General features: G+C 53.8%; 1 protein-coding gene across 1 annotated transcript in view; it reads left to right on the top strand.

Annotated features, from left to right (window-relative positions):
- Nucleotides 1-6006, top strand: part of LOC123950777 (contactin-associated protein-like 4) — a 129816-nt gene extending 123810 nt beyond the window's left edge. The window contains exons 24-26 of the mRNA XM_046019191.1: nt 3142-3360; nt 3838-3909; nt 5296-6006. Of these exons, the coding sequence (XP_045875147.1) occupies nt 3142-3360; nt 3838-3909; nt 5296-5486 (482 nt within the window). The 3' untranslated portion in view covers nt 5487-6006. The remainder of the gene's footprint in view (nt 1-3141; nt 3361-3837; nt 3910-5295) is intronic.
- Nucleotides 6007-22464: the final 16458 nt, after the last annotated feature.

Here is a 22464-nt window from a genome sequence, read left to right as displayed (position 1 = left end):
TCCAAAACCCTACCCAGGGTGACGTGTGGTGAGGGTCTGCGGAGAGCACATGTGTGTGGCCAGGATGGCGCCCCCGGTGGTGGTGCACGGAAGCTCCCTGCCCGGCGACCACGCCCCCCCCGGAGGAGCCTTGCATACCGCCCCGTCTCCTTGGCCACAGCTGGAGTGTTGGTGAAAGCAATGGCGTCTAGGGGTTGGGTGGGCACTCTGTAAGCCTCCCCCCCTTGTCCCCAGGTCTTCGAGTGAAAGCAGGTAAGACTTAGGAGGGCTTGCTTTTTAGTTATAAACTGTAAACACCATGGAAGTTCACATATTATTTTGGGAGAACGCTCTCGAGTTTGTTTCCTATCCCTCATCTTGTTTGGCACTAACAGGATAGACTTTATCAGAGGTGATGATTTTTCATCTCTTCCTTTGTTGTATCTATATTCCCGAGTCTTTCACATTTTCCTCATATGTAGGCTCAAAGTCCTGGGCATGCAAACGTACACACGGGTAGACAATAGAAGAATAATCACTGAAAACAATGATAGCTAGGTTTTTAAGTCTCTGTTGATATGTTTTCCAACACTATGTTGGGCGTTAAAAGGATGCATCCCATTCTTCAGCCAACCTGGAAAATGTCATGAATTGTAATGTTCTAACAGCTCATTTCATTGAAGAGAAAAGTAAAGTGTGAAAAGTCCTATTTATATAGTATGAGTTTAACTGAAAATCCAAACCGAGCCAGATAGATAGATAGAGGTTGGTTTGAATATAATATATAGATACATAATTTTCAGTTAAGGTTGCATTATAGGAGGAGGCAAATTTTACATAAATGCACACATATTTTATACACACATATAAAACTTACTTTCAAGATACATGTACAATGACAAAGTTGATTTAAATTGGTGATTCTGAACGTGTGGTTAAAACGCTGATGATCCTAATGGATAAGAAGATTTGCCTGTGGAGTCCTGACGGCAAGGTCTGCTGCAGTCCACGCTTCAGGAACAGGGTCGGGGCTCCCACAGAACATGGCAACATGGAGCAGAGTTGTTGTTTCTCATCCCAAACCCATAGTCCGACAATCACTGACTGACCTCAGAGCGTCCCAGGTGGTCAGCACATGTCAATGACCCCTGTCCCAGGGTGGCTGCACCCCAGCACAAGGGTCCCAGGACTCAGAGCATGCGTAGAGGACAAGCATGGAAGGCAGCATACGTACTGTGGAGGACGAGAAGTGGACAAACATTTGAAGAAGGGAAGACTCACCCACAGCTTTGTGATGTGATGGAGCGATGGGCTCCAGGAACATGGGTGGGGGGAGCAGAGCCCATAAAGCCTGTGAGCACCACAGTCCAAGGACTGACTTTACTCCCATGAAACATGGTGCTGCTGAGTCCGTGGTCTGACCCTGCTGCTGGGGCAAGGGAGATGGGCCCTGTCAGAGATGCTGACTGTGACCCATGCTGGCAGCAGAGGTGGGAGAGGAGGGGAGGGGAGAGCATCCCTCCTAAGGTAGGGCAGGACAGGTGAGGCCCAGCTCTGCACCTGCTGGGACTAGGGAGTCTGTCAAGGCTGGCGAAGTCGAGTGGTCGAGTGGGGCACACGGCCACCGATGCGTGTGATGTCTGACTTTGCATTCCGCCATGGAGGTGGAAGGGGAGATTAGCTGTGACATGTGGAGTTTCATTTCCTCCCTGATAGCAGCATGTACTTTATTCCTTTTTTTTAAAAAAAGCTATGACACAGAATTTGTCTTTAATCCTAAACAGTCAAAGCCCATAGACTATCCCAGCCTCTCTTGACCAATAGCCCCAGCACGGGGCCGGCCATCTGGACCCCAGGGACCCCACGTGTTGGAGGTGGGGCAGACCCAGGCCCCATCTTGTGCCCCACTGAGCTCTCCTCCAGCCCTGTGGGCAGTCAGTGGCTTTGTCTGAACAAAGTGAGCAGATGACAATCCCAGAAATGTCCAGGTTCTGTGACCTGAGCCAGGCTGAATTTTTGTTGAATTGCGGCTTTCCACACCTGGAGGGAAGGAGGTGGTCTTTTTCCAGGGAGCTGAGCAATCACCCATTGGGAGAGCAGTATCGACCAAGTGTCTCTGTTCAATAAATTACAGCCATTGCTGCAGCGGCTGTGGTCCAAACACACGAATCCCTGTTCTCGAAGACCCCAGACCCTGAGCTCGAACACAGACTATGCATACAAGGTAACAAAGTTACTGCACATTAAGCATTGTTTAAAAACACTGACAAGAGTTACTTTAAAACAAACAAACAAACAAACCACTTTATGTTCAAAAGCAACGTTGAAGTTAGTGACACAAAGGCCCTGTGACATAGCAAAATGTAGTCTGACCAAGCAGGGCAATGGCCCAGGTCACACGGAGCACAGCGAAGGAAAGCAAGTATGTAGTATGCCCCTTTTGAGTCACGTGGGTAAGGAGCGTCAGGCTGGAACGGAACGCACAGATGCTCCATTCTACTAGTCAGACTCAAGCACAGCTGATGTTCGGGCCAAGTGGGAGAGTTTAAAGCAGAAGCAACAGGGATTCATGACATTTGAAATAAAAATTCATTTACCATACAAATAAAAATTCATTTACCATACACGCGAAGGAACGAATTCTGACCAAGGTCTAACGCTACTTCCCACGTCTTGATAGTTTTATTTGAAGATTTGTCTTGCCAGAAGCCGAACAAAACTTCCAAAGCATTTTGCAAGCCCAGGAAAACTGCAGCTCTGTGTTCTGGGCGGCACACGAACTGCCTCGTTCCAAGGGCTCCCGGGCTCGGCTACGTGGCACTGATGCCCAGAGACGCGTCCAACAGGGAGGGGGGACTCCAGCGCTTCTCCCGGAGCCCAGCGGCTCCTGCTTCGCCCATCCCCCACCACCACTGGGTGAGCGTCTGCAGTGGATTTTAGCGGCAGTGTCCCCATGGGGCGACCCGGCTCATCCGCGTGCACACTGGGTCGCTCCGGACAGAACCGTCTGGGTCCTCGCTGTTGAAAGTACACATCTAAGCGTCACCTGCCTGGAGCTGTGAACTACGCGGCTAAATAAAGATCCTGGAGCGTCCCTGCCCCGCAGCGCGCCCACTACCTGCGCGCACCACCCGTACCCACTAACCGCGCTGTCTCCCGCAGAGCCTGGCGACCACGTGGATGAGAACACAGTGCAGGCCGGCGCTCAGGGCTTCTCTGGCTGCCTCTCTGCCCTGCAGTTCGAGCGCGCTGCCCCGCTGAAGGCCGCGCTGCATCCCGGGCGCTCTGGGCGCGCGTCGGTGCTGGGGCCCGTGGCCTCGTCGGAGTGTGGGGCCAGGCCAGGCATCGGCACGGCGCGGGAGCACAAGCACGCGCAAGCAGGTGCGCACCTTGTGGGCCGTGGGCCCTAGCCCCTCCCGGCGGAGGCTGCCCGGGGAGGTACGCCTCCATTCAGCAGGGGCCCCTGAAATCTCAACCCGCAGCTCCCTCGACCCAAAGTCGTCGTCTTCTTTTTTGAAGATTTTATTGATTTGTTTATCTACTTATTTATCTATCTATTATTTATTATCTATTATTATTTATTTATGGGAACCTGTGTGAGCGGGGTAGGGGCAGAGGGAGAGGGAATCTCGAGCAGACTCCCCCATGAGCGCGAAGAGCCCGTGTAGGGCTTGATCCCGCCACCCCGAGACCATGACCTGAGGGGGAGTCAAGAGCCCTGTGCTTAACCAATGGGCACTCCAGACCCCCCCATGATTAATGCATGCTTAATGTAGCTGACAATTCTACAATTAAAACCACACACATTCCACTTGTCCAAAATAATTCTCTCAGACTCCCGTTCCTTTGTCCCTGCAGAACGTCCTGGAGCGGCGGAGCAAGGGAAGCCCGTGGAGATAGGGATCCACGGACGCTCCGCACTGATCGGAGGTGTGTTGCTGGCTCTCGCGGGGATCTGGGCAGTGTCTACACCAGGAGGGGGTCCAGGCTCTCTTGCCTCCCAGGCACCAGCTGTCTAGTTCAGTCCTGGGGAGCATGACCTTCTCTGAAGTCATTTTCCCCGAAGCCAGCCCGGCTAGAGAACCTCAGTACATGTAATTGATGACTTCATGGAGGTGCCCTTTAAGGAATTACTGTAAACATATCTAACAAGGAAAAAGTCTGACCTTGTGAACAGCCTCCTGGTTCCCTGAGGGCGTGCAGCAAGTTTGAGCAAGTGGGGGTTTTCAGGCGTGGACGCAAGTGGGCTTCTGCACGGGTGGTGGAGACACAGTACCGGCCTCATCCTTGGTCTGCTGTGTGTTTGGGGAGAAGTTTCACGGTGAGGGTTAGGTAGCCCCCAATGCACATCACTGTAGGTTGTTTTTATGAAGAAAACATGAGACAAATACACTAATGTTGGATCACAACAATGATGGTAGAACCACCATTTTCAGATGAAATTGTGATGAAAACATACACACAAAGCTGATGTAAAAATCAAACATTACCAAGCATTGGACACCTGTCCTGCGATGTCTGCCCAGTACCTTGGGGACCTTCTGCCGAGCCTGGCCTCTCCTGTCCCCAGGCATCATGGCTGGGACACTGGCTTCACTGGGCCGCAGTCACGGCCATACCCCTCTCTGAAAGCCGAGGGAAGAGTCTCACTCTTATTCCCAGTCTTATGTCCAGCAACTCTCACCTGATGTCTCATTCTGGGGTAAGATGGCATGCATGAGCACTAGGCTTTGAGCACTAGGCTTTGATGCAGCTCTGTGTTCTGGGATCGGCATAAGTATTTGCACTGGAAAGCTTCCTACAATCATTGATTTCTCCCACCGAAAGGTTTGATTAAATTTGTCTAACATGTAAAAGGTTGAGAACCACAGGCTTTGGTGTTAATCATCCAAATGTTTTCAAGTGGAGATCTCAAGCACCTTGGATTCTATAAATTCCCATATACAATATATTCCTATGAAAAATTTAGTGACAGAGACCATCCATACACGTGTGCACATACAGATCTCACATGTGCTATAAATCACTGTGTCCATGTCCAAGCTGTTTTAAAATAATTTTTTACAAAGATGTACAATTCCGTTTCCTTAACAAAAATATTAAGTGCTCGGTGAAGGCATGGTGCATTCTATACTTGGAGAGTAGTGGGAGCCTCTCTGCTTACTGACCTGCAAGACCCCTGTGGCTAACAGTCCCCAGGTCACAGTAGAGGCCTGTGGGGGAAACAGTCGGGTTTGGGCTGTGAGTAGGGCTGCCGGGCTGGGGTGTGCTGGGCACACTCCAGCCATCACTGTTTTCTTCGCCCCCCCTCACCAGGTGTGGTGTCTGTGGCCATATTTGTCCTGCTTTGCATGGCTGCCGTGGCCATCCACCTGTACCAGCAGAGGAGCCTGTGCGCAACCACAGAGGTGGAAGGACCCAGGAAGCAGGGCAGCAATGCGGCTGCGCCCAGATGTGAGCTCAGGAGGCTGGACGCCGTGGGTGGGCACCAACAGGTGGGCCTCTGAGTAGGAGCCCGGCTGAGTGTGCTCTTCTCTGATCTGACGTCCTCACTGCAGACCTCGATGGCCAGAAGTCACTTTGAACAGCGCAGGGCACCAGGCCGGCTCTCGGGGTCCTCGGAGGCCTTGTGCCACCGAGTCCTTAGCCCCCATTTGCTCCCTGAACTTCGTCCCCATGATTCCAGTATCGTCTCGACCCTTGTCAGTTCTGATGCTGTCGTGTTCAGCAGCTGGTTGGAGTTAACTGCTTAGCGCCCGGGGCTTTGAAGGGGAAGCTCACTTGGGCAGTGGGGAGGCTGGGCCTTGCCGCCAGTGAGGCCATGCTCAGTGACCGGGGCGACTTCACAGAACTGAATGTGCTTCCAGCCCTGCTTGTTGAATTCTCACAGCACCCTGTGCCAGAGCCACGTGGCCAAGACCAGACAGCCTTTCTGCCTTGTCTTTGCTGCACCAGTCGACAAAGCACAGTTCCCCGGTGAGACCATCACCTGCGTTCTCCTGCTGGGAACTGCACAGTGAGTGTGGACATGGCTGATGCCAGCTGCCATCTACAGCTGCGGCAGGAACCCAGAGCTAAGCACCCGTGTCGCCAGAGGCTCGCAGCTGGCAGGGCCCAGACTCACACTATCTCTAGAGGGTTTTGTTTTTTAATTAAAATGGAAGAGAAGATAGAACTACAAATTCTTTCTCTTGAAATGTATATTTATTTGCATCTGCGATACCTAAATGGTGCGTTATAGTAAATCTATTTCCCTAAATGGGTGGATGATCATGTCAGTTTTCTTTGTGGTGATAAAATCCTGCTGTCGGTTTGACACTCATTCGTCTGGCTTATCCCTCTGATGGTCTCACCGACTCTCCTTGCCATCCTGAGACTCAGCCATGGAGATTCTGCCCAACATGTTCGAAAGCAAACCCTCTATGTATCAGATTTCCTTCCTAAAGTGTCAGGCACAAATTCCAGGCACAAAGTGTCAGGCGTGCTGTGCCTACAGGTCGCGAAGGCCTAGGCATGTTGGACTGTGGGCTGGAGCCGTGCTCTGACCTGGACACCCACAATAACCTTGAGATCCACCGCTGTAGCCTCACTTCCAGGACGTGGATGTCCATTTCTCAGAGTTCCCAGAACCAATGGGAACGTCTTAGGGTGCAGCCCAGCAGAGAACAGATGGCAAACTATTCCAGGAAAACCCGCCAGGAGTTACTTTCGGAGCCCGATAGAGGAACGGTGGCCAGGAGCCTCCAGGCAGGTCCTTCCCCCCCCCCCCCAGCATGGCTGGGGTCACCGAGCGTGCCCACGCCAGAGAAAGGGAGTGACGCCTGCCTTCATTCCGTTCATCTCACATCTGCTTTCTGCTCCTTCTTCTCGGTAGCCAGGCCTTACTTCCTCTGCTGAAAATCCTCATCCTTTCCTATGTGACCCGGTTGGTGTTTTTTCTATGAATCCATGATTCTGAGGAAGGGCAGTGTTGGTGAGCAGGCAGACATGTCCCCCATGCAATGGACACACGGGACCAGAGAGACGCAGAACTGGATCACGCAGAGCAAAGCCCAGACAGGTGGCCCCTTGGCCACATTTAAAGTGAGGGGGACTCCCTGGGCACCTGATGTCTCACGTGCACAGAGGGGGCCCGCCCCCGCCCGCCCTAGCCGCTACCACAGAAGCACAAGGCTAGCTCATGTGTCCTCACTGTCCACCCTCGGTTTGTCAGCTCTGCCTTCTTGTTTGCGGATACAGTGGGACTTGGGAAATAAAGTGAAGAGTATATTTTTATTTTAAGGGAATTCATATGACATTTTACAATTAGGAAGGAAGAGCTTTCTGAACAGCAGAAGCCATGTAGGTATGTGCCTTCTGTGCAGTGAGTCTCCCACAGCTTGCGCAGGGGCCCAGCATTGCTGTTTGCATGTGAATGCGTCACCGTGAGATGGCCTCATTGTGAATGGCTCACACTGGGACTGTGAGAACAAGGGTAGGGCTTGCTGATTGCCGCGGGTGCTGGAGTCAGACGCCACCGCTCCCACCGGTCAAGCCTATGAGGCGGCTTCTTCTTCAAGCACTGTCTCCTCCTTAGAGCTTGCTGGGACTACTGTCGGTCCAGGAAACCCACAGAAGTTCAAAGGCAAGAATGCTCACCCGTTTCTTTCGCAAATTAAGCCAAGTGTAATACTTAGCTCTTTAGAGAGGTCTGAGCCCCCATTAGTCACTCCTGCTTCCAGCTTGAGTCTGAACAGGGCTGTATGTCCTGCCAGCCTGCTGCAGCTCAACACCTGTCCCAGACACTCCGAACGCATCCTGGTTTCCCGCTTTCCCATCCCAGCACATCCCAGCAAGAAGGATGTGCAGGGTCTGTCCTATCAGCACACGGACATGTGTGTGATGTGTGAGCATACACGTGTGAGTAATGTGTGCACATGTGTGTGAGCAATGTGTGCACATGTGCATGTGAGGATGTGAGCACATGCACAAGGAGTGTGTGAGCACGCATGTGAGGAATATATGAACACGTGTGTGAGAACATGTAAACACATGTATGTGAGAATGTGAGAACATGTGTGAAGAATATATGAATACACATGTGCATAATGTGTGAGCAGTCATGTGTGAGAATGTGAGTGTGTGTGAGACCATGGACACACGTGAGTGATGTGTGCTCACATGCACGTGAGAAGGTGAACACACACATGAGGAGTGTGAGCATGTGAGTACTGGTGTACATACTGTGTGGGCACATGCATGTGAGTAACAATGAAGGGTAAGGGACGCAAGTGCAGACCTTGAAAGTGGCGTCTCCGGGACCCACCGGCATGCGGGATTTCGGGTGGTGAAAGCGGAGCTTCCTTTGGCGCCGGTGGGCTCGCGGAGATGCGTGTCAGCACCGGAGGCTTGTCCCTCTCACGCACAAGCGATGGGTTCCCCGCTGGCATCCTCAGTGTGCGGTGTGGTGGGAAGTCCGTCCTTCTCGGGGGGTGTGGCGGTCTGTGTTTTCTGGGGGACTTGGGTCCCTCGGAGAAGGGGCCACGGGCACTCCTGTGAGGATGGCAGTGTCCAGCTGGGGGCCTGAACATCCCTGACCTGAAGGAGCCGTTCCTCCCTGCACAGGGTTTCTGCGGGTGCGCTGTCAGCTCCGCCTCCCCCGCCCATGTTCATCTGGCCTGCAGAGACACAGGGCTCGGATTCTGGAACGTTCCACCGTGGGATGGCCTATCGGTCCCTCCACCTGCTTGGCTGGAAGAATCCCCCAGGTCCCGGCCTGTCTCTGACACACTTGTTCCTTCCCATTTTCTTGGATGGAATTTTTCTAACCTGGTTGCTGTCTGGTGGGTCTAAGAATGAATGGATGTTAAAATCTAAGCATTCCGTCTTTAACTAATAGACCTTTCCAATTTTTAAGCTGTGCTTCCCCATGTGCAGCCTTGGGCCCCTGTCGGTCTCCATGCTGAGGGGAGTGGAAAGCACGTGTGGTGTCCATCTCTACATGGAAGGAAGCACTCGTGTCCCGAGGATAAGCCACGGGCCTGGCCTCAGACACCAGGACCCAGTGTGTGAGCCCCGAGCTGACGGGCAGACAGGTCCATGCACCCAGGAGCTCCAGTGGGGTCCTGGCATTCAGAAATCCCCGGGGTACCACACAACCAGGTCACCTCCTCCCTTTCCTGTCCCCAGGCCAGGAGCTGCTCTGAACTCAGGACGGGGCAGCCAAGTGGCCACAGACGCCAACGGGACAAAGTGGAATACCCCCCCACACACCCAGCTCCAGCCCCGGGCCCTCTCAGGGTTAGCCAGGCGGGCCTGCCCCCGCCACCGGGGACTCACGGGGACCCACAGCCCAGCCTGCTCCCCACAGCACCTTCTGCCTCTGCACCTCCTGTTTTGTTATTGCTCCTCCCTCCCCAACTGCTGAGCCCACCTGTGATCCATGCTTCCTGGGAGCAACCACATCAGTGTGGACCTAGCCCCAGTGAGGGCCACTCATCTTGCCTGGACCGCCACATGCCGGGATCCACACCCTTCTGGAACGTTCCCACAGGCACCTCCGGTATTATCTGTTATGATGTACCCTCCCCTTGGTTAGCTGGGAAATCAGAGGGTGGGTACAATATTCTAGCACATAAACCAGGATGCCTGAGAGCAAATGGGCTGCTCTAAGTAGAAGTACCACAAACAGAGCCGCCGCAGACCGGCCATGGTGCCCGTGGTCAGCAGGCAGTGGGCACTCAGAGCAGCCATCAGGACGGAGGGATTCATGGGAGCAGAGCCTGGCCGCGCCAGAGGCCATGTGCCTGGGGAGGGACGGGAGGCAGGTATGGGAGAGGTCAGGGGGCCCCACTCCTGAGTGGTGGCGGCCACGCCCACTGGTGCAGGATGACAGCCAGCACATGTGGGAGCTCCTCTCCGGAGAGCCAGGAGCCCCCCATTCCACTCCCACCTTCTGCCCTCCACCCCCCAACCTATTCCAGCCTCCACCCTCTGCCACTGACCCTTCCACCCACCCCCCCGCGCTCCACACCCCGCCCTCCACCCCCCACCCCCCATCCTCCACCTCATTCCACCTTCCACCTGATTCTACCCTTCACCCAATCCAGATTCCACTGTTCAGGCTGCAGGCTCCTGGCTGCTCTCCCCGCCCCCTCAGTGGTCACCCACTCACCCCTGCAGCGAGCATCGCCTTCACCACAGGGTCTGGACCCTCCTGGGCCCCTGCTGCTGTGTGTTCACTGACAAGGGCCTCCCTGCCACCTTCCTGTAGAGCAGACACCGGCTGGCCAGAGTCAGCTTCCCGGGGAGCTAACGTCCCTCCTGCTGACCTGGGAATTGTGGCTCGCAGTTCAGCCCTGGCGGCCCCCCCACTCACTTTCAAGGCCAGGATGGGAGGGGAAGTTGTCTTGGTTCAGCGTGGGTGATGGTGGGGGTGCCCACTGGGGCTTCCAGAACCTTCCTCCTGCCTGCCTCGGGGCAACAAACTTCTTTCTAGCAGTCTCTGGGGTTCCCGCTGCGGGGGAACCCCTCCTCTGGCCGCCCACCCTGGTCTGCCATCAGCCCCCGCAAGCCACTGCTCGAGCTCAGTCCCTCAAGCCGGGGCGTTGGTGACTGATTCTATCTACTTCTGTTTGGACCCCGCTGTATGTAGAGAATGTCCCTCACTCATCTTCTCCTGCAGAGACGAATTTAGCCATAATCTCTTCGTTTCTTTACACAAGGGCGGTTTGGGCAATTTCTTTCCTAGAGGGAATTGGGTAAGTTCCGGGGGGACCTGCACACCTGTCTCCTTCAGCCTTGCCAGGATGGCCCCATGACCCTGTTTATAGTGAAACTACGACAAAAATAACAGGGCAGTTGACTTCAAATTTAATGTCCTTTCTGTTCAATTTGAGGACCGTGTCTCTAGTCTGCTTGGCAGATGGGCTTTCCGTTCAGGTGTTCCTGGAGCAGAAACATGCGCTGCATTTTCCCAGAAACGAGGGACTTGAACCCGGTACCAGCGATGTGACTTTAAGTATGTCTTCTCACCCCCAGGGTCTGAAAACAATCCTCAGAATGTGAGGTCAAGAAAGCACATGCTCTTGTCTGACTGTCATCACAAGGTCAGGCTCCAGCTCCACGAACCCTTCCCGAAGTAATTTTCCAAATTGCCATAAATACGCATTAAACTGTGTGTTGCTTCTGACTTTTAGTTCAGAGCCTGCTCTGTGCACTGGAGCCTGGTAAATGGCTCAGGCCGAGCCTCGCAGAAGGCAAGGAGGTCGGGCATGACGCACACAGACCTTCACATCAAACACGGCTATGAGACAGTAAGACGGGATTTCACACCCGCAACAGTCAAGGCCCAGTTCTGCCATTTCAGTTCCTGAGCCCCTGCATGGGGGACACAGGTACTGAACACACATTTCAGGGAAGTGGTCCCTAAACCACAGGATCATCAGAACCAATGGGGGCATTGATTACAGAAAGACAGCGATCATGTTTTACCAATTCTCTCATTTACAGAGACTGTGAGTTAGGGAGTCTGAGCTGGCCAGGGACACATGACCCTATAATGCTCCCTGTTTAGAGCTGAAGCTGGCCTGGCTCTGAGGGACAGGGTGCCTGGGAGAGACCTGAGGTGTTCAGGGGGTGTACAGAGACATGACCTCAGAGTTCAAGGTTAGGGGGGAAGCAGGCAGACTGGAAGCCGAGACACTGGGCAGCTTGCAGGGTGCTGTGGCTCAGTCGTGTCCCCCCAGACTCACAGGCCAGAGTCTTAGAAGAACTCAGAAGGAACTATTTGGAGATGGGCTCTCTGCAGAGGTGACAAAGTTAAAATGAGGTCATGGGTGGGCCTGGACATTGGATTTCATAACTTCCCAGTTGATTTTCAAAGTTCAGGACATTAAGGATTCTGACCAGGTCTGACCACCATTTTCCTAGGACAGCCAGTCAAGTCCTGTTCATTCCGAGATACCAAGACTCAGGTTTGGTGTAAGAAGTCTATAAAAGGATAAATGCTGTTTTTATCAAAATTTAGGATACTCGAGAGGTCTGGCTGGCTCCATGGGTAGCACACGTGACTCCTGATCTGGGGGTTGTGAGTTTGAGCATGGGTCTAGAGAGTACTGAAAAAAATAAAATCTTAAAAAGAAATTTAGTATACTAAAGATGGGATTAGTCACTTAGTATTAAAAAGAAGTAAAATGAGAAGTTTAAGAAGTGGAAATATGGGGCATTTGAGCTTTCACAGTCTGAGATAAGTACTGAGTATAAAACATTAACAATGGTGCACATAGTTCACAATCAGATACAATTTTAATATTCAAATGACAGCAATAGCTCATGCACACCTGCACTCACATTCACACACGCACATGCACATGGGAACACGTGCACAAACGCAGGCATATGACCATGCATGCCCACAGGCACACACGTGTACCCATGCGTACAGACAGGTGAATGTGTGTGCACACTCATGGACATGCAGACCCATGCACACTTGCCCACACACATGTGCACAGACACACAAACACACACATACATACACAGACCTCATGTTACAACTAATCAGAAAACAAACAGCTCAAATGAAACATTGCTCTCCAAGGAGGGGCAGCAGTAAGACTGACCCTTGAAGAAATATAGTGTCTGGAATCCGGTGTAAGGACATCTCTACTTGCGGAAGAAAACAGCCAAGACCCTCAGATTTATGCCCAGAGAAAGCGTTCACCAATGTCCAACTACGAAGATGGAACGAAGAGTCAGAACGGCCACACTTAACCGACAGCTGACCTCTAAAGGAACCCAGATGGGATGCCTCGCGGCCCCAGGCAGAAGAAGCTGCTTCCAGACAGAAACACCGCTATTCAGGGAGGAAGGACAAGCACAACCTGATAGAAGAATGGAAGTTTTATAAAATTCATCTCCCATTCATGGTGAAAACCAACCACAGGTTGTTTTCTGGCTTCATTAACCCGAGAAGGAGCCTGGACGCATGCAGTGGGCACCACAGTCATGGGTCTCTCCTCCCCAACAGCTTTCTGCATGCGTTCCTACTCCTGCCCCGATGGGAACCCGGGCGCCCACTCGTCTCCCCGCTGCCTGGAGACCATCTCTCCACTTTGCCACCCATCCTGCAGTGTGCCCCCCACCCCGCCCTGGTCCCTGAGAGCCCCTCCCCAGGAAGCCCCTCCCCTCCTGCTGCTCCTCCCCACAAGCCTCTCCTTCCCCCCTCACCCCCCATCCTGGCAGCACCCGCAGCATCCCTCACCTGGAATATATTTGATGATTCCCATATTCCTTATGTCTCCTGGCGGAATGCCTGCCTCCCTGGGCAGGTGTCCATCTGTCCTGCTGCGTTTGCAGCCCCTGGAGCAGGGACGGACACTCCCGGCGGGACAGAACGTCAGGCCAGTCACACCGTCCCACCCACGCACAGAGGGTGGAACACGGCTGGCAGCACTTTCCGGGGGGGGGGGGGCGTGAGCCTCCAGGGCCCCCCGCCCACCAGTTGTGCTGAAAAGCAGACTGTCCTCTCCCTGAGGGAGCAGTTTGGGGGTGTTGTTTCCACCTGACCACCCTTGTCCCACCCATGGTTTTCTCCTCCATATTTCTCAGCGACAAGATGGCCTTCCAACGTACTTGAGAGTGCGGCACTCCCAGCCGTGACTTTATGTCGCATCTGGACTGTGAATGGTGACCGTGTCCTAGAAAGGTAGAACTACTTCTCCCACCCTTCGCCGCCATCTCTGTGGCGCCCCGGTGCGCGTCTGTGGTTCTCGCTGCACAGCTTGGGCAGTGGACTGTCTGTGCACTTCACACGCCCATGAGAGCGATGGAGGCAGACAGCGGGTCTCGGGCTTTTTACAACCAGGAGCTCAGACTGCATCGTAAGGTCTCTCCCTGTTTCCAGCAACACCTGGTGGTGAGCCAGACGCGACCACGGGAGAAGGATGAATTCTCTGATGCACGCATGTCCGCTCAGCCCGGTGCGTAGTACACAGTCTCTTTGCTGGGCCCCCAAAGGACATGACTGTCAATGCCTCTCTTGGAAAACAGTAGTTTTGTTTATTTTATGAGAAGTGCTAACAATGTCCACAATAGAAGCCATTTCGTCCAGGCCGATTTTCCTAAAACAAGAGGTTTTTCAGACATGAGAATCACAGAGACCTGTTAAATCCTTGTTGACAAGTAGCAACAGCATTAACAGTAAATTCCCGTTCATCCTGAGGGGCGGCAGTCACCACCTCGTTCTGTGTTCCGTGACTTTTATGTCCAAGGAAAGGAAAAGCCCCATCCACCTCTGGGGACAATTGGTCCGTGAGCCGTGAGACCGTGTCTGGTCTTCCCGCCCATCCATGCTGGGACGAGGAAGGTCCAGGTATGTGCCGTGCCCGCTGCTGTTTGGGGAGCTAAAGCCATTGCATCATCTGAGCTTTGAAAAACAAGTTTGTAAAACAACCAGCACTTTTCCACCCCAAGATTTTATTATAATTGGACGGTATTCAAAGGAAACAAAAAACCATGTCTGTTTCTTCTTCAGCGTGTAGTAACTTAGAGTGCACGATGGCATTTCCAGACTGGGGGACCAAGCACATCGTGCAATGGATGGAGGAAGATTGACAAGGAAGGTCTCTGGGGAAGACTGGCCTGGTTTCCAAAGTCTGGAGGATGAATGGCTTTCCCGCGGAGGCTCGCCCAGTTCACACAGCCTCGGGTCTAACCAGAAGCCAACAACGCCTACCTGCCCAGTGGAGCAGGGCACCCGGCACCTTACTTCAAAAGCCAGAGCCCACAAGGAGCTTCAGAGAACTCTAGGTGGTGAAGTGTGTCCTCAGGTCACTGCAGATTTACCCAAACTGGGCTGCAACTTCTTTTCCTTTTGTTTGATCTCCCTCTGTTTTCCCAGTAATGACTGTGTCTTTGAACAAAGATCATCCTGACGATGTCTCTGGGTGGGGACAGCACACCAATTACAGAAAAACAAATGCTCTGTTTCTCTTCAGCGTAAGGTGTATTAACAGTGACTAGAAGATCAACCCACATAGCCTTTCTCTCCCTTGGGCACAAAGTGGGTATTTGCCACATGCCAGCCACAGAACCTCGTCATATCTCTATGTGTGGGCGTGGCCTCCCAGGAGCCCCTCCCTCTGAGAGAAGCCCGCTCCTTACCTCACCGGGAGAGCACAGGGCTCAGCACGGAATGGCGGCAGAGGGACAGGGAGCAAGGGGCTGCCCAGAGCACCTTCCTCGGACAGGAGGTGTGTCCTTGTTCAGCAAGGTGCTTGGCTCTTGTGGTATTTCTGGAATTGGGGTGAGGGCCTCACTGCACAACAGGACAGGATTGAGGTTGAGGGGGAGACAGAAGGATGGGTTTGGAGACTAACCTAAGGGACGGTGCCGGAGCTGTGGGCATCGAGACAAGCTCTCTCCTCTCCTGGCATCTCAGCGGAACTAGAGGCCAGACAGAGCTTGAAGAGGTGGGCCTGTGGCCCCTGCCAGCCTGAACTCAGGGATGCAGGTCAGGGAGGCACAGCCTGGGCTCCAGCAGAACAAAGGCAGGCGGCTTTGGGCCCCTGGGGAGAGAGGCATCTACCCAATGTTGGCATTAGGGGTGCTGGACCAAACCTCACAGAAGGACCCGGATGTCCCTTGTCAATGCCGGGTATGGCCCAGACACAGCCAAATGGGCTGTTCCCCTGCCAGTTGGGACAGGGCTGATGGCAGCCTCCCCACAGCTGCACTGGTTCAGCCGTCTGGCTGCCAACTGACCACAAAGTGTACCCTTACTGCAAACATGGACGAGACAGTGACTGAGACTCTGTGACAAAAAGCAAGTAACCCTAGATATCACGGTTTCAGAAGCATCAAACCAAATTGGAAATACATCTTGATTGCTCGTCAAAGCTAGGTCTACCCAAGAACGATGTGTCCAGCCCATCAGTGTGGGACCAGATGAGCCTAGCTCGGCAACGCCAGCCAATTCAGGAGAGAAGAACATCAAATAAATTATTTTAGCACATTTTTTTTACAAGGCCGAAATGTTCATCTCACTTATGGGAAACCCCTCCGAATGTTTACACAGAGTCCCTCAAATATCCTGTGCATTCCATGACTTGTCTGCATTTTTTTTAAAGATTTTATTTATTTATTTGACAGAGAGAGAGATCACAAGTAGGCAGAGAGGCAGGCAGAGAGAGAGGGGAAAGCAGGCTCCCTGCCGAGCAGAGAGCCCGATGCGGGACTCGATCCCAGGACCCTGAGATCATGACCTGAGCCGTAGGCAGCGGCTTAACCCACTGAGCCACCCAGGCGCCCCTTGTTTGCATTTTAAACTGCCACACACATTTCAAATATTTCTTGAAAATTTTTCTAAAATTACTAGCAACCTCAACAATAGTCAACACGACGATAACCTCTTATAGAAGCATCTTCAACTTCAAGGGGTGGTTACCTTGAGAATTATTTCATTTCCACACAGAACATGGCCTTTTTTAGGTATGGAGCCAAACACTGAAGGTGAATTCAAATAATTAAGGTTTGTAAATTAAAGTTTACAAATATATTTTATAAGATGTTGTCAGATGGAATGTGCTTCGGGGAAGTCAGAGCTCTTAAACCACAAGGATGGAAACGTGGAGAAAAGCATTCCTTTAACTCTAAAAGTTAAATAAAGATTATAATTTTATAATTACAAAGATTCATAGTATTCCATATAAATCTTACCTAATGGAACACATTTCTGTTGCTCATTGTAACCTATATTTTTATTTTTAAGAAACATGTAAGACAATTTCAGTGGACGTCTGTGTTTATGGAGCGCAGGGGAGAAGCCTGTCAGGGAGGCTGTGGAAGCTTCCGACGTGGGCCCAGGGTCGCCGTGCCCGAGGCTTTACACACTGGATTGCATAGTATTTTTAGAAATGACTTTCATTGTATTTCTCCTGTTTATTTCACGTTCGATTATTATGCTAATTTTGTCACATATGTGACTGGATGGATTTCATCTATGATTTGATTTTAGGTCACGGTGAGAGGGGGCTCCCTGGGCAGGTGGGTGGGGTGGGCACCGGTCTTGTGAGACCACCCCCCCCCCCGGAGCGGGTGCCCCTCAGGGAACCCACCTGTTTCAGGCCACATGGTGTGAGGTCCAAGCTCTAGGTGCCCCCGTGGGCCACCTCCAGGGGGACCCCTGCTCTGAGTTGTCTGAACTCTGGATACTGGCGGATGGGACCTTCACAACTCCACTCCCCAAACATCACCTTTCCCTCGAGCTCCAACAGATCACACTGGGCCCAGAGGCTTGCAGAAAAATCTATGTTCACACAAACCTAGTGACAGTCAGAGCCAAAGTCACTGTTTCCAAGTTCTTCTGGAGATGCCCCTGTGTCTGGGGTCCACCAGAGCCCCCCGTGCTGGCTCAGCCAGCCTCCCAGGTCCCTCAGCAGAGGCGGTGGCTCCGGTAGGCAGGATGTGTTTCCTGAGGTGTCCGCTTTAGCTCATCTGTGCTCTGAGATTCTGTGACTCCAAGTTCAGCACTGAGGCGGGAAGCTTGTCCCAGCTGTGCCTAGAGCACGCGTCCTGCTGGACCTGCAGGAGGCCTGGGGACGGAGGGGTGGTCGGGGCGCTTGCACACCCGGGGGCCAGGCCTGGAGGGGCCACTGCACACACCCAGGGAGGAGTTCGGAGCTCACAGCCCTGGTCCCTGGCACTGTGTCCCAGAGCTTCGTCTGCCCAGGAGTGCGGGGAAGGAGGCTGGCTGCGGCCTGGGATGGGCCAGTCGGGATCATCTGTGAGCAGGGTCAAGGGCTCCCGCTAGAGCGGGTTTGGGCAGGAGAGAGATGAAGGAGCTGCATGCCTGTGGCCTGAGAGGCCATCACTTGCCACAGGGAGGAGGGTGAGGGTGGCAGGGGCCGGTCAAGGGTCGCTGGCTGGAGCCTGGAGCACCGCTCGGGCAGACGGTGTGCAGAGATAAGGAGAGGCCAGAGGGCTAAGCCTGGGGACACACCGTGCCAGGTCCGGGCAGAGAAAAGAGCAGGTGCTCTATGGACAGGATGGTAAGACCAGCCTGGCGAGGGCACACGCCAGTCCATGTCGTGTTCCTGTTGCAGTCCTGCGCCACACTGTGCCCAAGGGCCCCACGTGAGTAAGACTCACACAGCACAACGCCCCCGACTCTGCACTGCTGGGTATCGGGAGCAGAGCCATTCGCCGCGAGTACCAGCAAGAGCTTCTAGACTCAATCTGAATTATGGGAATTTAAATTTTGCCAAATGTAACCAAATTGTCCTTTAGATGGGTTGTTCCAGCTCACATGTCTACCAATGATGGGGGCCCCAGCTTCCTGATCTCCCCCGGCCCAGTGGTGAAGCTCAGGCCAGCAAACACCTTCCCCATTGGTCATCCAACCATGTTTTGATTTCATGCAAAATGGACATTTTTACTTCTTTATTTTTGCTGGCATATTCGCCGGGTTTAGAACTAAGAATTGCTTTTTTGTGTGTCACTACTGGGTTGAAGCAGGTTGCACGCTCCTGAGGGTAAATCAGAGGGATGCTGGACATTGACGGAGCAGCCCTTCTGACAGGTTGTGGGAACATTCCGAGGAGGAACGGGAGATACATGGGGACATTGAGGACTGCCTGTGGGTACCGTGAGCCCAGAGCCGGGGCTAGGTGGACAGGTGAGCGCCTGGACGTCAATGCTGGAGGGGCCTTGAGGGCGACACAGTCCATGCGGAGAGCGAGGAAGAGCACCTAACACGGGAAATCCTTGCAGGACCCACAGTAAGACACGGATGGGGGTCTGGGCTCAGGAAGCCTAGGCAACCAGAGGGTCCTCTAGCCCACCGCTGACCCACTGTAGGGATGGGCTCTGAGCCCCAGACCATCCTGATGCAGAGCAAACTCCATAGGCACTAAGATTTCTATCCCAGGCCACTGAGACCCAGGAGAAATGGGACAGGCAGGCATCCAGACACTTTGTTACCGGAATGTGGTCACAAGAGAAACCGCTAACGTGTGGAAAACAGCCTGCCTGCCCCAGGCCATGGAGTCCCTCCCCTTATAGCCTCTCCCCCCGTAGCCCCTCCCCCTGCAGGCTCTCTCCCTGTAGCCCTGTCCCTGCAGCCCCTGCCTCTACAGCCCCTCCCCCTGCAGCTCCTCCCCCTGGAGGCCCTGTCCCAGCTCTGCTGTGGGACTGGGTAGTGTGGTCACAGTGACCAGCAGCCCCTCTGCTCACTCACAACCTATTCCTTCAAACTTCCTGCCGGGGGTTCCCCAGGACAAAGGCCATGCTGTAGTGAGGGCAGGCTGGCAGGGGCATGTGCGTCCTCACAGTACCAAACCTGATGGGCACCCACCCTTTTCAGCCCTGTGCCCACTGTTCCCACATGGGGCCCAGCATGCAGCAGCATCAACCCCCACAGCCACCTGGCCAGCTTTGTACAGCTGGGTCCTCTGCCACCAGAGTCGTGCTCTCCCCTGTCCTCATGAATCGGCACAGACCTCCTCCTCAGTGACGCCTGGCCGGCTCCTCCCTTGGGCACCATCCTCAGGTGGTGACCCCTGAATGGGGCTGCCCTAAGGTCAGGACACACAGCACTGGTGCAGTAAGCTGACAGCCGCTGGCAGGTGTCCATGCCTTTGCTCCCCCAAGGCCCTGGGTGGGCTGCAGGGGGGACAGCTGTGGAAGGCAGCTGCCTCACGGTACAGACGTGTGTTGATGTGTGCACGCAATCCTGTTAATGAGAAACTGGCATAATGAGTTTGCTCTGTTCCTGGGATCTCTTGAGCCCAGAGGTACAGGTGGCATGACTGGTGTCCCTCACACCCCAGAAGATGGCTGTCACACTATATGGAGAACAAGACTGTCCTGCACATGAGCAACAGCCCTCCTTCACCCCTGCAGGAAGCACTGCCATCAACGGCATCACCGTAAGAAAAACGCACCCCAGGGGCGCCTGGGTGGCTCAGTGGGTTAAGCCGCTGCCTTCGGCTCGGGTCATGATCTCGGGGTCCTGGGATCGAGTCCCGCATCGGGCTCTCTGCTCAGCGGAGAGCCTGCTTCCCTTCCTCTCTCTCTGCCTGCCTCTCTTGTGATTTCTCTCTGTCAAATAAATAAATCTTTAAAAAAAAAAAAAAGAAAAACGCACCCCACGCCATGCCCTCCGTGTGCGACAGGGGCACCAGGGATGATTATGGTTCACTGCAAATAAAGAGTGCGTTTCCCTGCGCTTAAGTCTCCCCAGATCTAGGAGGACGCTGACTTGCAGTAAGTCTGTTCTGGGAGCCATGTGACTGTTGCACTGAGTGCATCCACCCAGCCCAGTGGCACCGAACCTGGGGTCCTTCCAACAATGAGCTTGCCTGCACCCGGTCGCTCCCCTCTGCTGGAGCTCACAGCACTCATTACAATAAATACTGGACTACTCTGAAATAGCATTTGAATTGTTAAATTTCTATTTGGAAGAAAAACACACAAAATTCTATAGTAAACAAAGTGCAGGGTTTTATTTTGGCTGGTGGGGTGAGCAGAAGATGCAGCGAAGAAGCAGAGAAACACAGCCCTTAGCTCCTCTGTGTCTGCTACTTGCCCCTGCGTGTGGGCACTCGGTGCTAGGTAAACTGAGACACACGGGAACATTCACTCCGTGAGAGACTTACGGACTCAACCAAGCAACCAGGGGCCCTCGTATTGTCTTCAGTGTGTTTGAATCTCAGAATGTGTGTGCATGAGTGTGTGCACCTGCGCATGTGTGTGGTGTCTGTGCATGTGGTGTGGGTCTATGTATGTGTGTGTGTGGTGTGTACCTGTGTGTGCGTGTGGTGTGGGTCCGTGTATGTATATGTGTCTGCATGTGTGTGTGTGTCTGTGTGGGTCCATGCGTGTGTACATGATATGGGGGGGCCCATGTGTGCATGTGTTGTGGGTCCATGTGCATGTTCGCCCATGTACAGTGTGCATGCGTGTGGCATGTGGCATGTGTGGTGTGGGGGGATGGGAAAGGACAGTCTATTTATCCACAGGGCACATGTGTGAAATGCGTAGGGAGACGTGATTCCCAACCGTGGACACGAGGCGCCTCCCCAGCTCCAGATCAGGGCAGCTCTTCCTTCCCAGCGGGGCCTGTTCTAGTCCCATCCATGCGCAGCCACACCTCCAGCACTCAAAGGGAGTGGTCCATTTCAGATGGTTTCCGTATCCACAGGACTCAATACAGTGGAATGTGCAGAGATGGGCTGGGCCAGCCTCCTGTGGGGACACCTGGACAGAGCAGAGAGGTGTCCTGCAGTGCCCGCTTGACAGGCAGATGTTAGCCTGGTGGTGAAGACACCGGGATCAGGTGTGGGCAGGTGGCCCTGGGAGCTGGGGCTGATGGGTGCAGCCACTCTGTGGGTCGGGGACAGCTGAGGGCACCTCAGGGAGCACCTTGGCCGGCCCCTGACTCAGGCTTTCCATGCGACCCCCAGAGCCTGTGCCCAGGAGAAAGCATAGGCTGGAGAAGATTGAACCCTCTGGACATGGCCATGTGGGGAGCGGCAGAGGTGGCCAGGCATGGACGCTGCCTCCCAGACTGTCACCGGACCAAGGAGTTGAAGCTGTTTCACTCACTCCTCCATCGAAAGGCTTCTTAAATCCTAACAATAAACACGTTCCTCTGGCCGGATCCTGAAGTCCCCTCAAGGGAAACACAGTCCTCAAAATGTGCTTGGGGTGTGGAGTGGGGAGCCCTGAGGAGAACTGTCCCTCCCTTATTGTGCACGTGCCGCCTTTGGGGTCGGCCCTGAACCCCAGCCCTGTCCTGCAGCATTGGGGGGTTAAGAGGTATGTCAATAATCACTGTTCCATGAAATGAGTCCCATCAATGTGGATGGTTTGCATAGACCTCGGTCATCCAAGGAGGACGCTAGATCGATGTCTGTTTATTTTGGGATCTGAGCTAATAGTACCTCGGGAAATAGGTGCCCTCCATGAGGCTAAGGCCTCCTGTTAGGGCCAGAACCATGGGGCCGAGCCCTGGGCACACGCGGCTTCCCGATGGGCCCTCTTCACCTGCAACAGGCGTGGCTCTAAGGAGGAAAAGTGTCAGTTCCAACTCACAACCCTGGGGTATAGTCCAGAGGACCCCCACCTGCTCGAGGGTCAATGGACAAAAGTCAGGGGACAAGAAAGAGCCGGGGGAGGGGGAGCAGCCCAGGCTAGGGCGTGGTCACGGTGACCCAGGGACATGTCGGCCCAGGGCGGGGTCTCCCTCAGGAGGATTAAACACCAGAAGAAGAGAAAGCACTGCCTGTAGGGATAGCAGGCATCTAGGAGGGGAGGAGGCTGGTCCTGTGTGGCTCGTTTGTTTGCTTGATTTTGAGTGAATGGACAGTACCTGGAGTGTGAGGGGGACAAAGCGGGTGTCCGGGTGCAAAGATACCACATGCTGGTGGACGTAGTCAGGGTCTAGGAGTGAGTCCACAGTGGCACCTGCAATCTTTCCTGGGTACCAGGTACCTTCATCAGCAT

This window comes from Meles meles, chromosome 9 (assembly GCF_922984935.1).
Source record: "Meles meles chromosome 9, mMelMel3.1 paternal haplotype, whole genome shotgun sequence".
Taxonomy (NCBI): domain Eukaryota; kingdom Metazoa; phylum Chordata; class Mammalia; order Carnivora; family Mustelidae; genus Meles; species Meles meles.
This window is presented reverse-complemented; position numbering and strand designations above follow the sequence as displayed.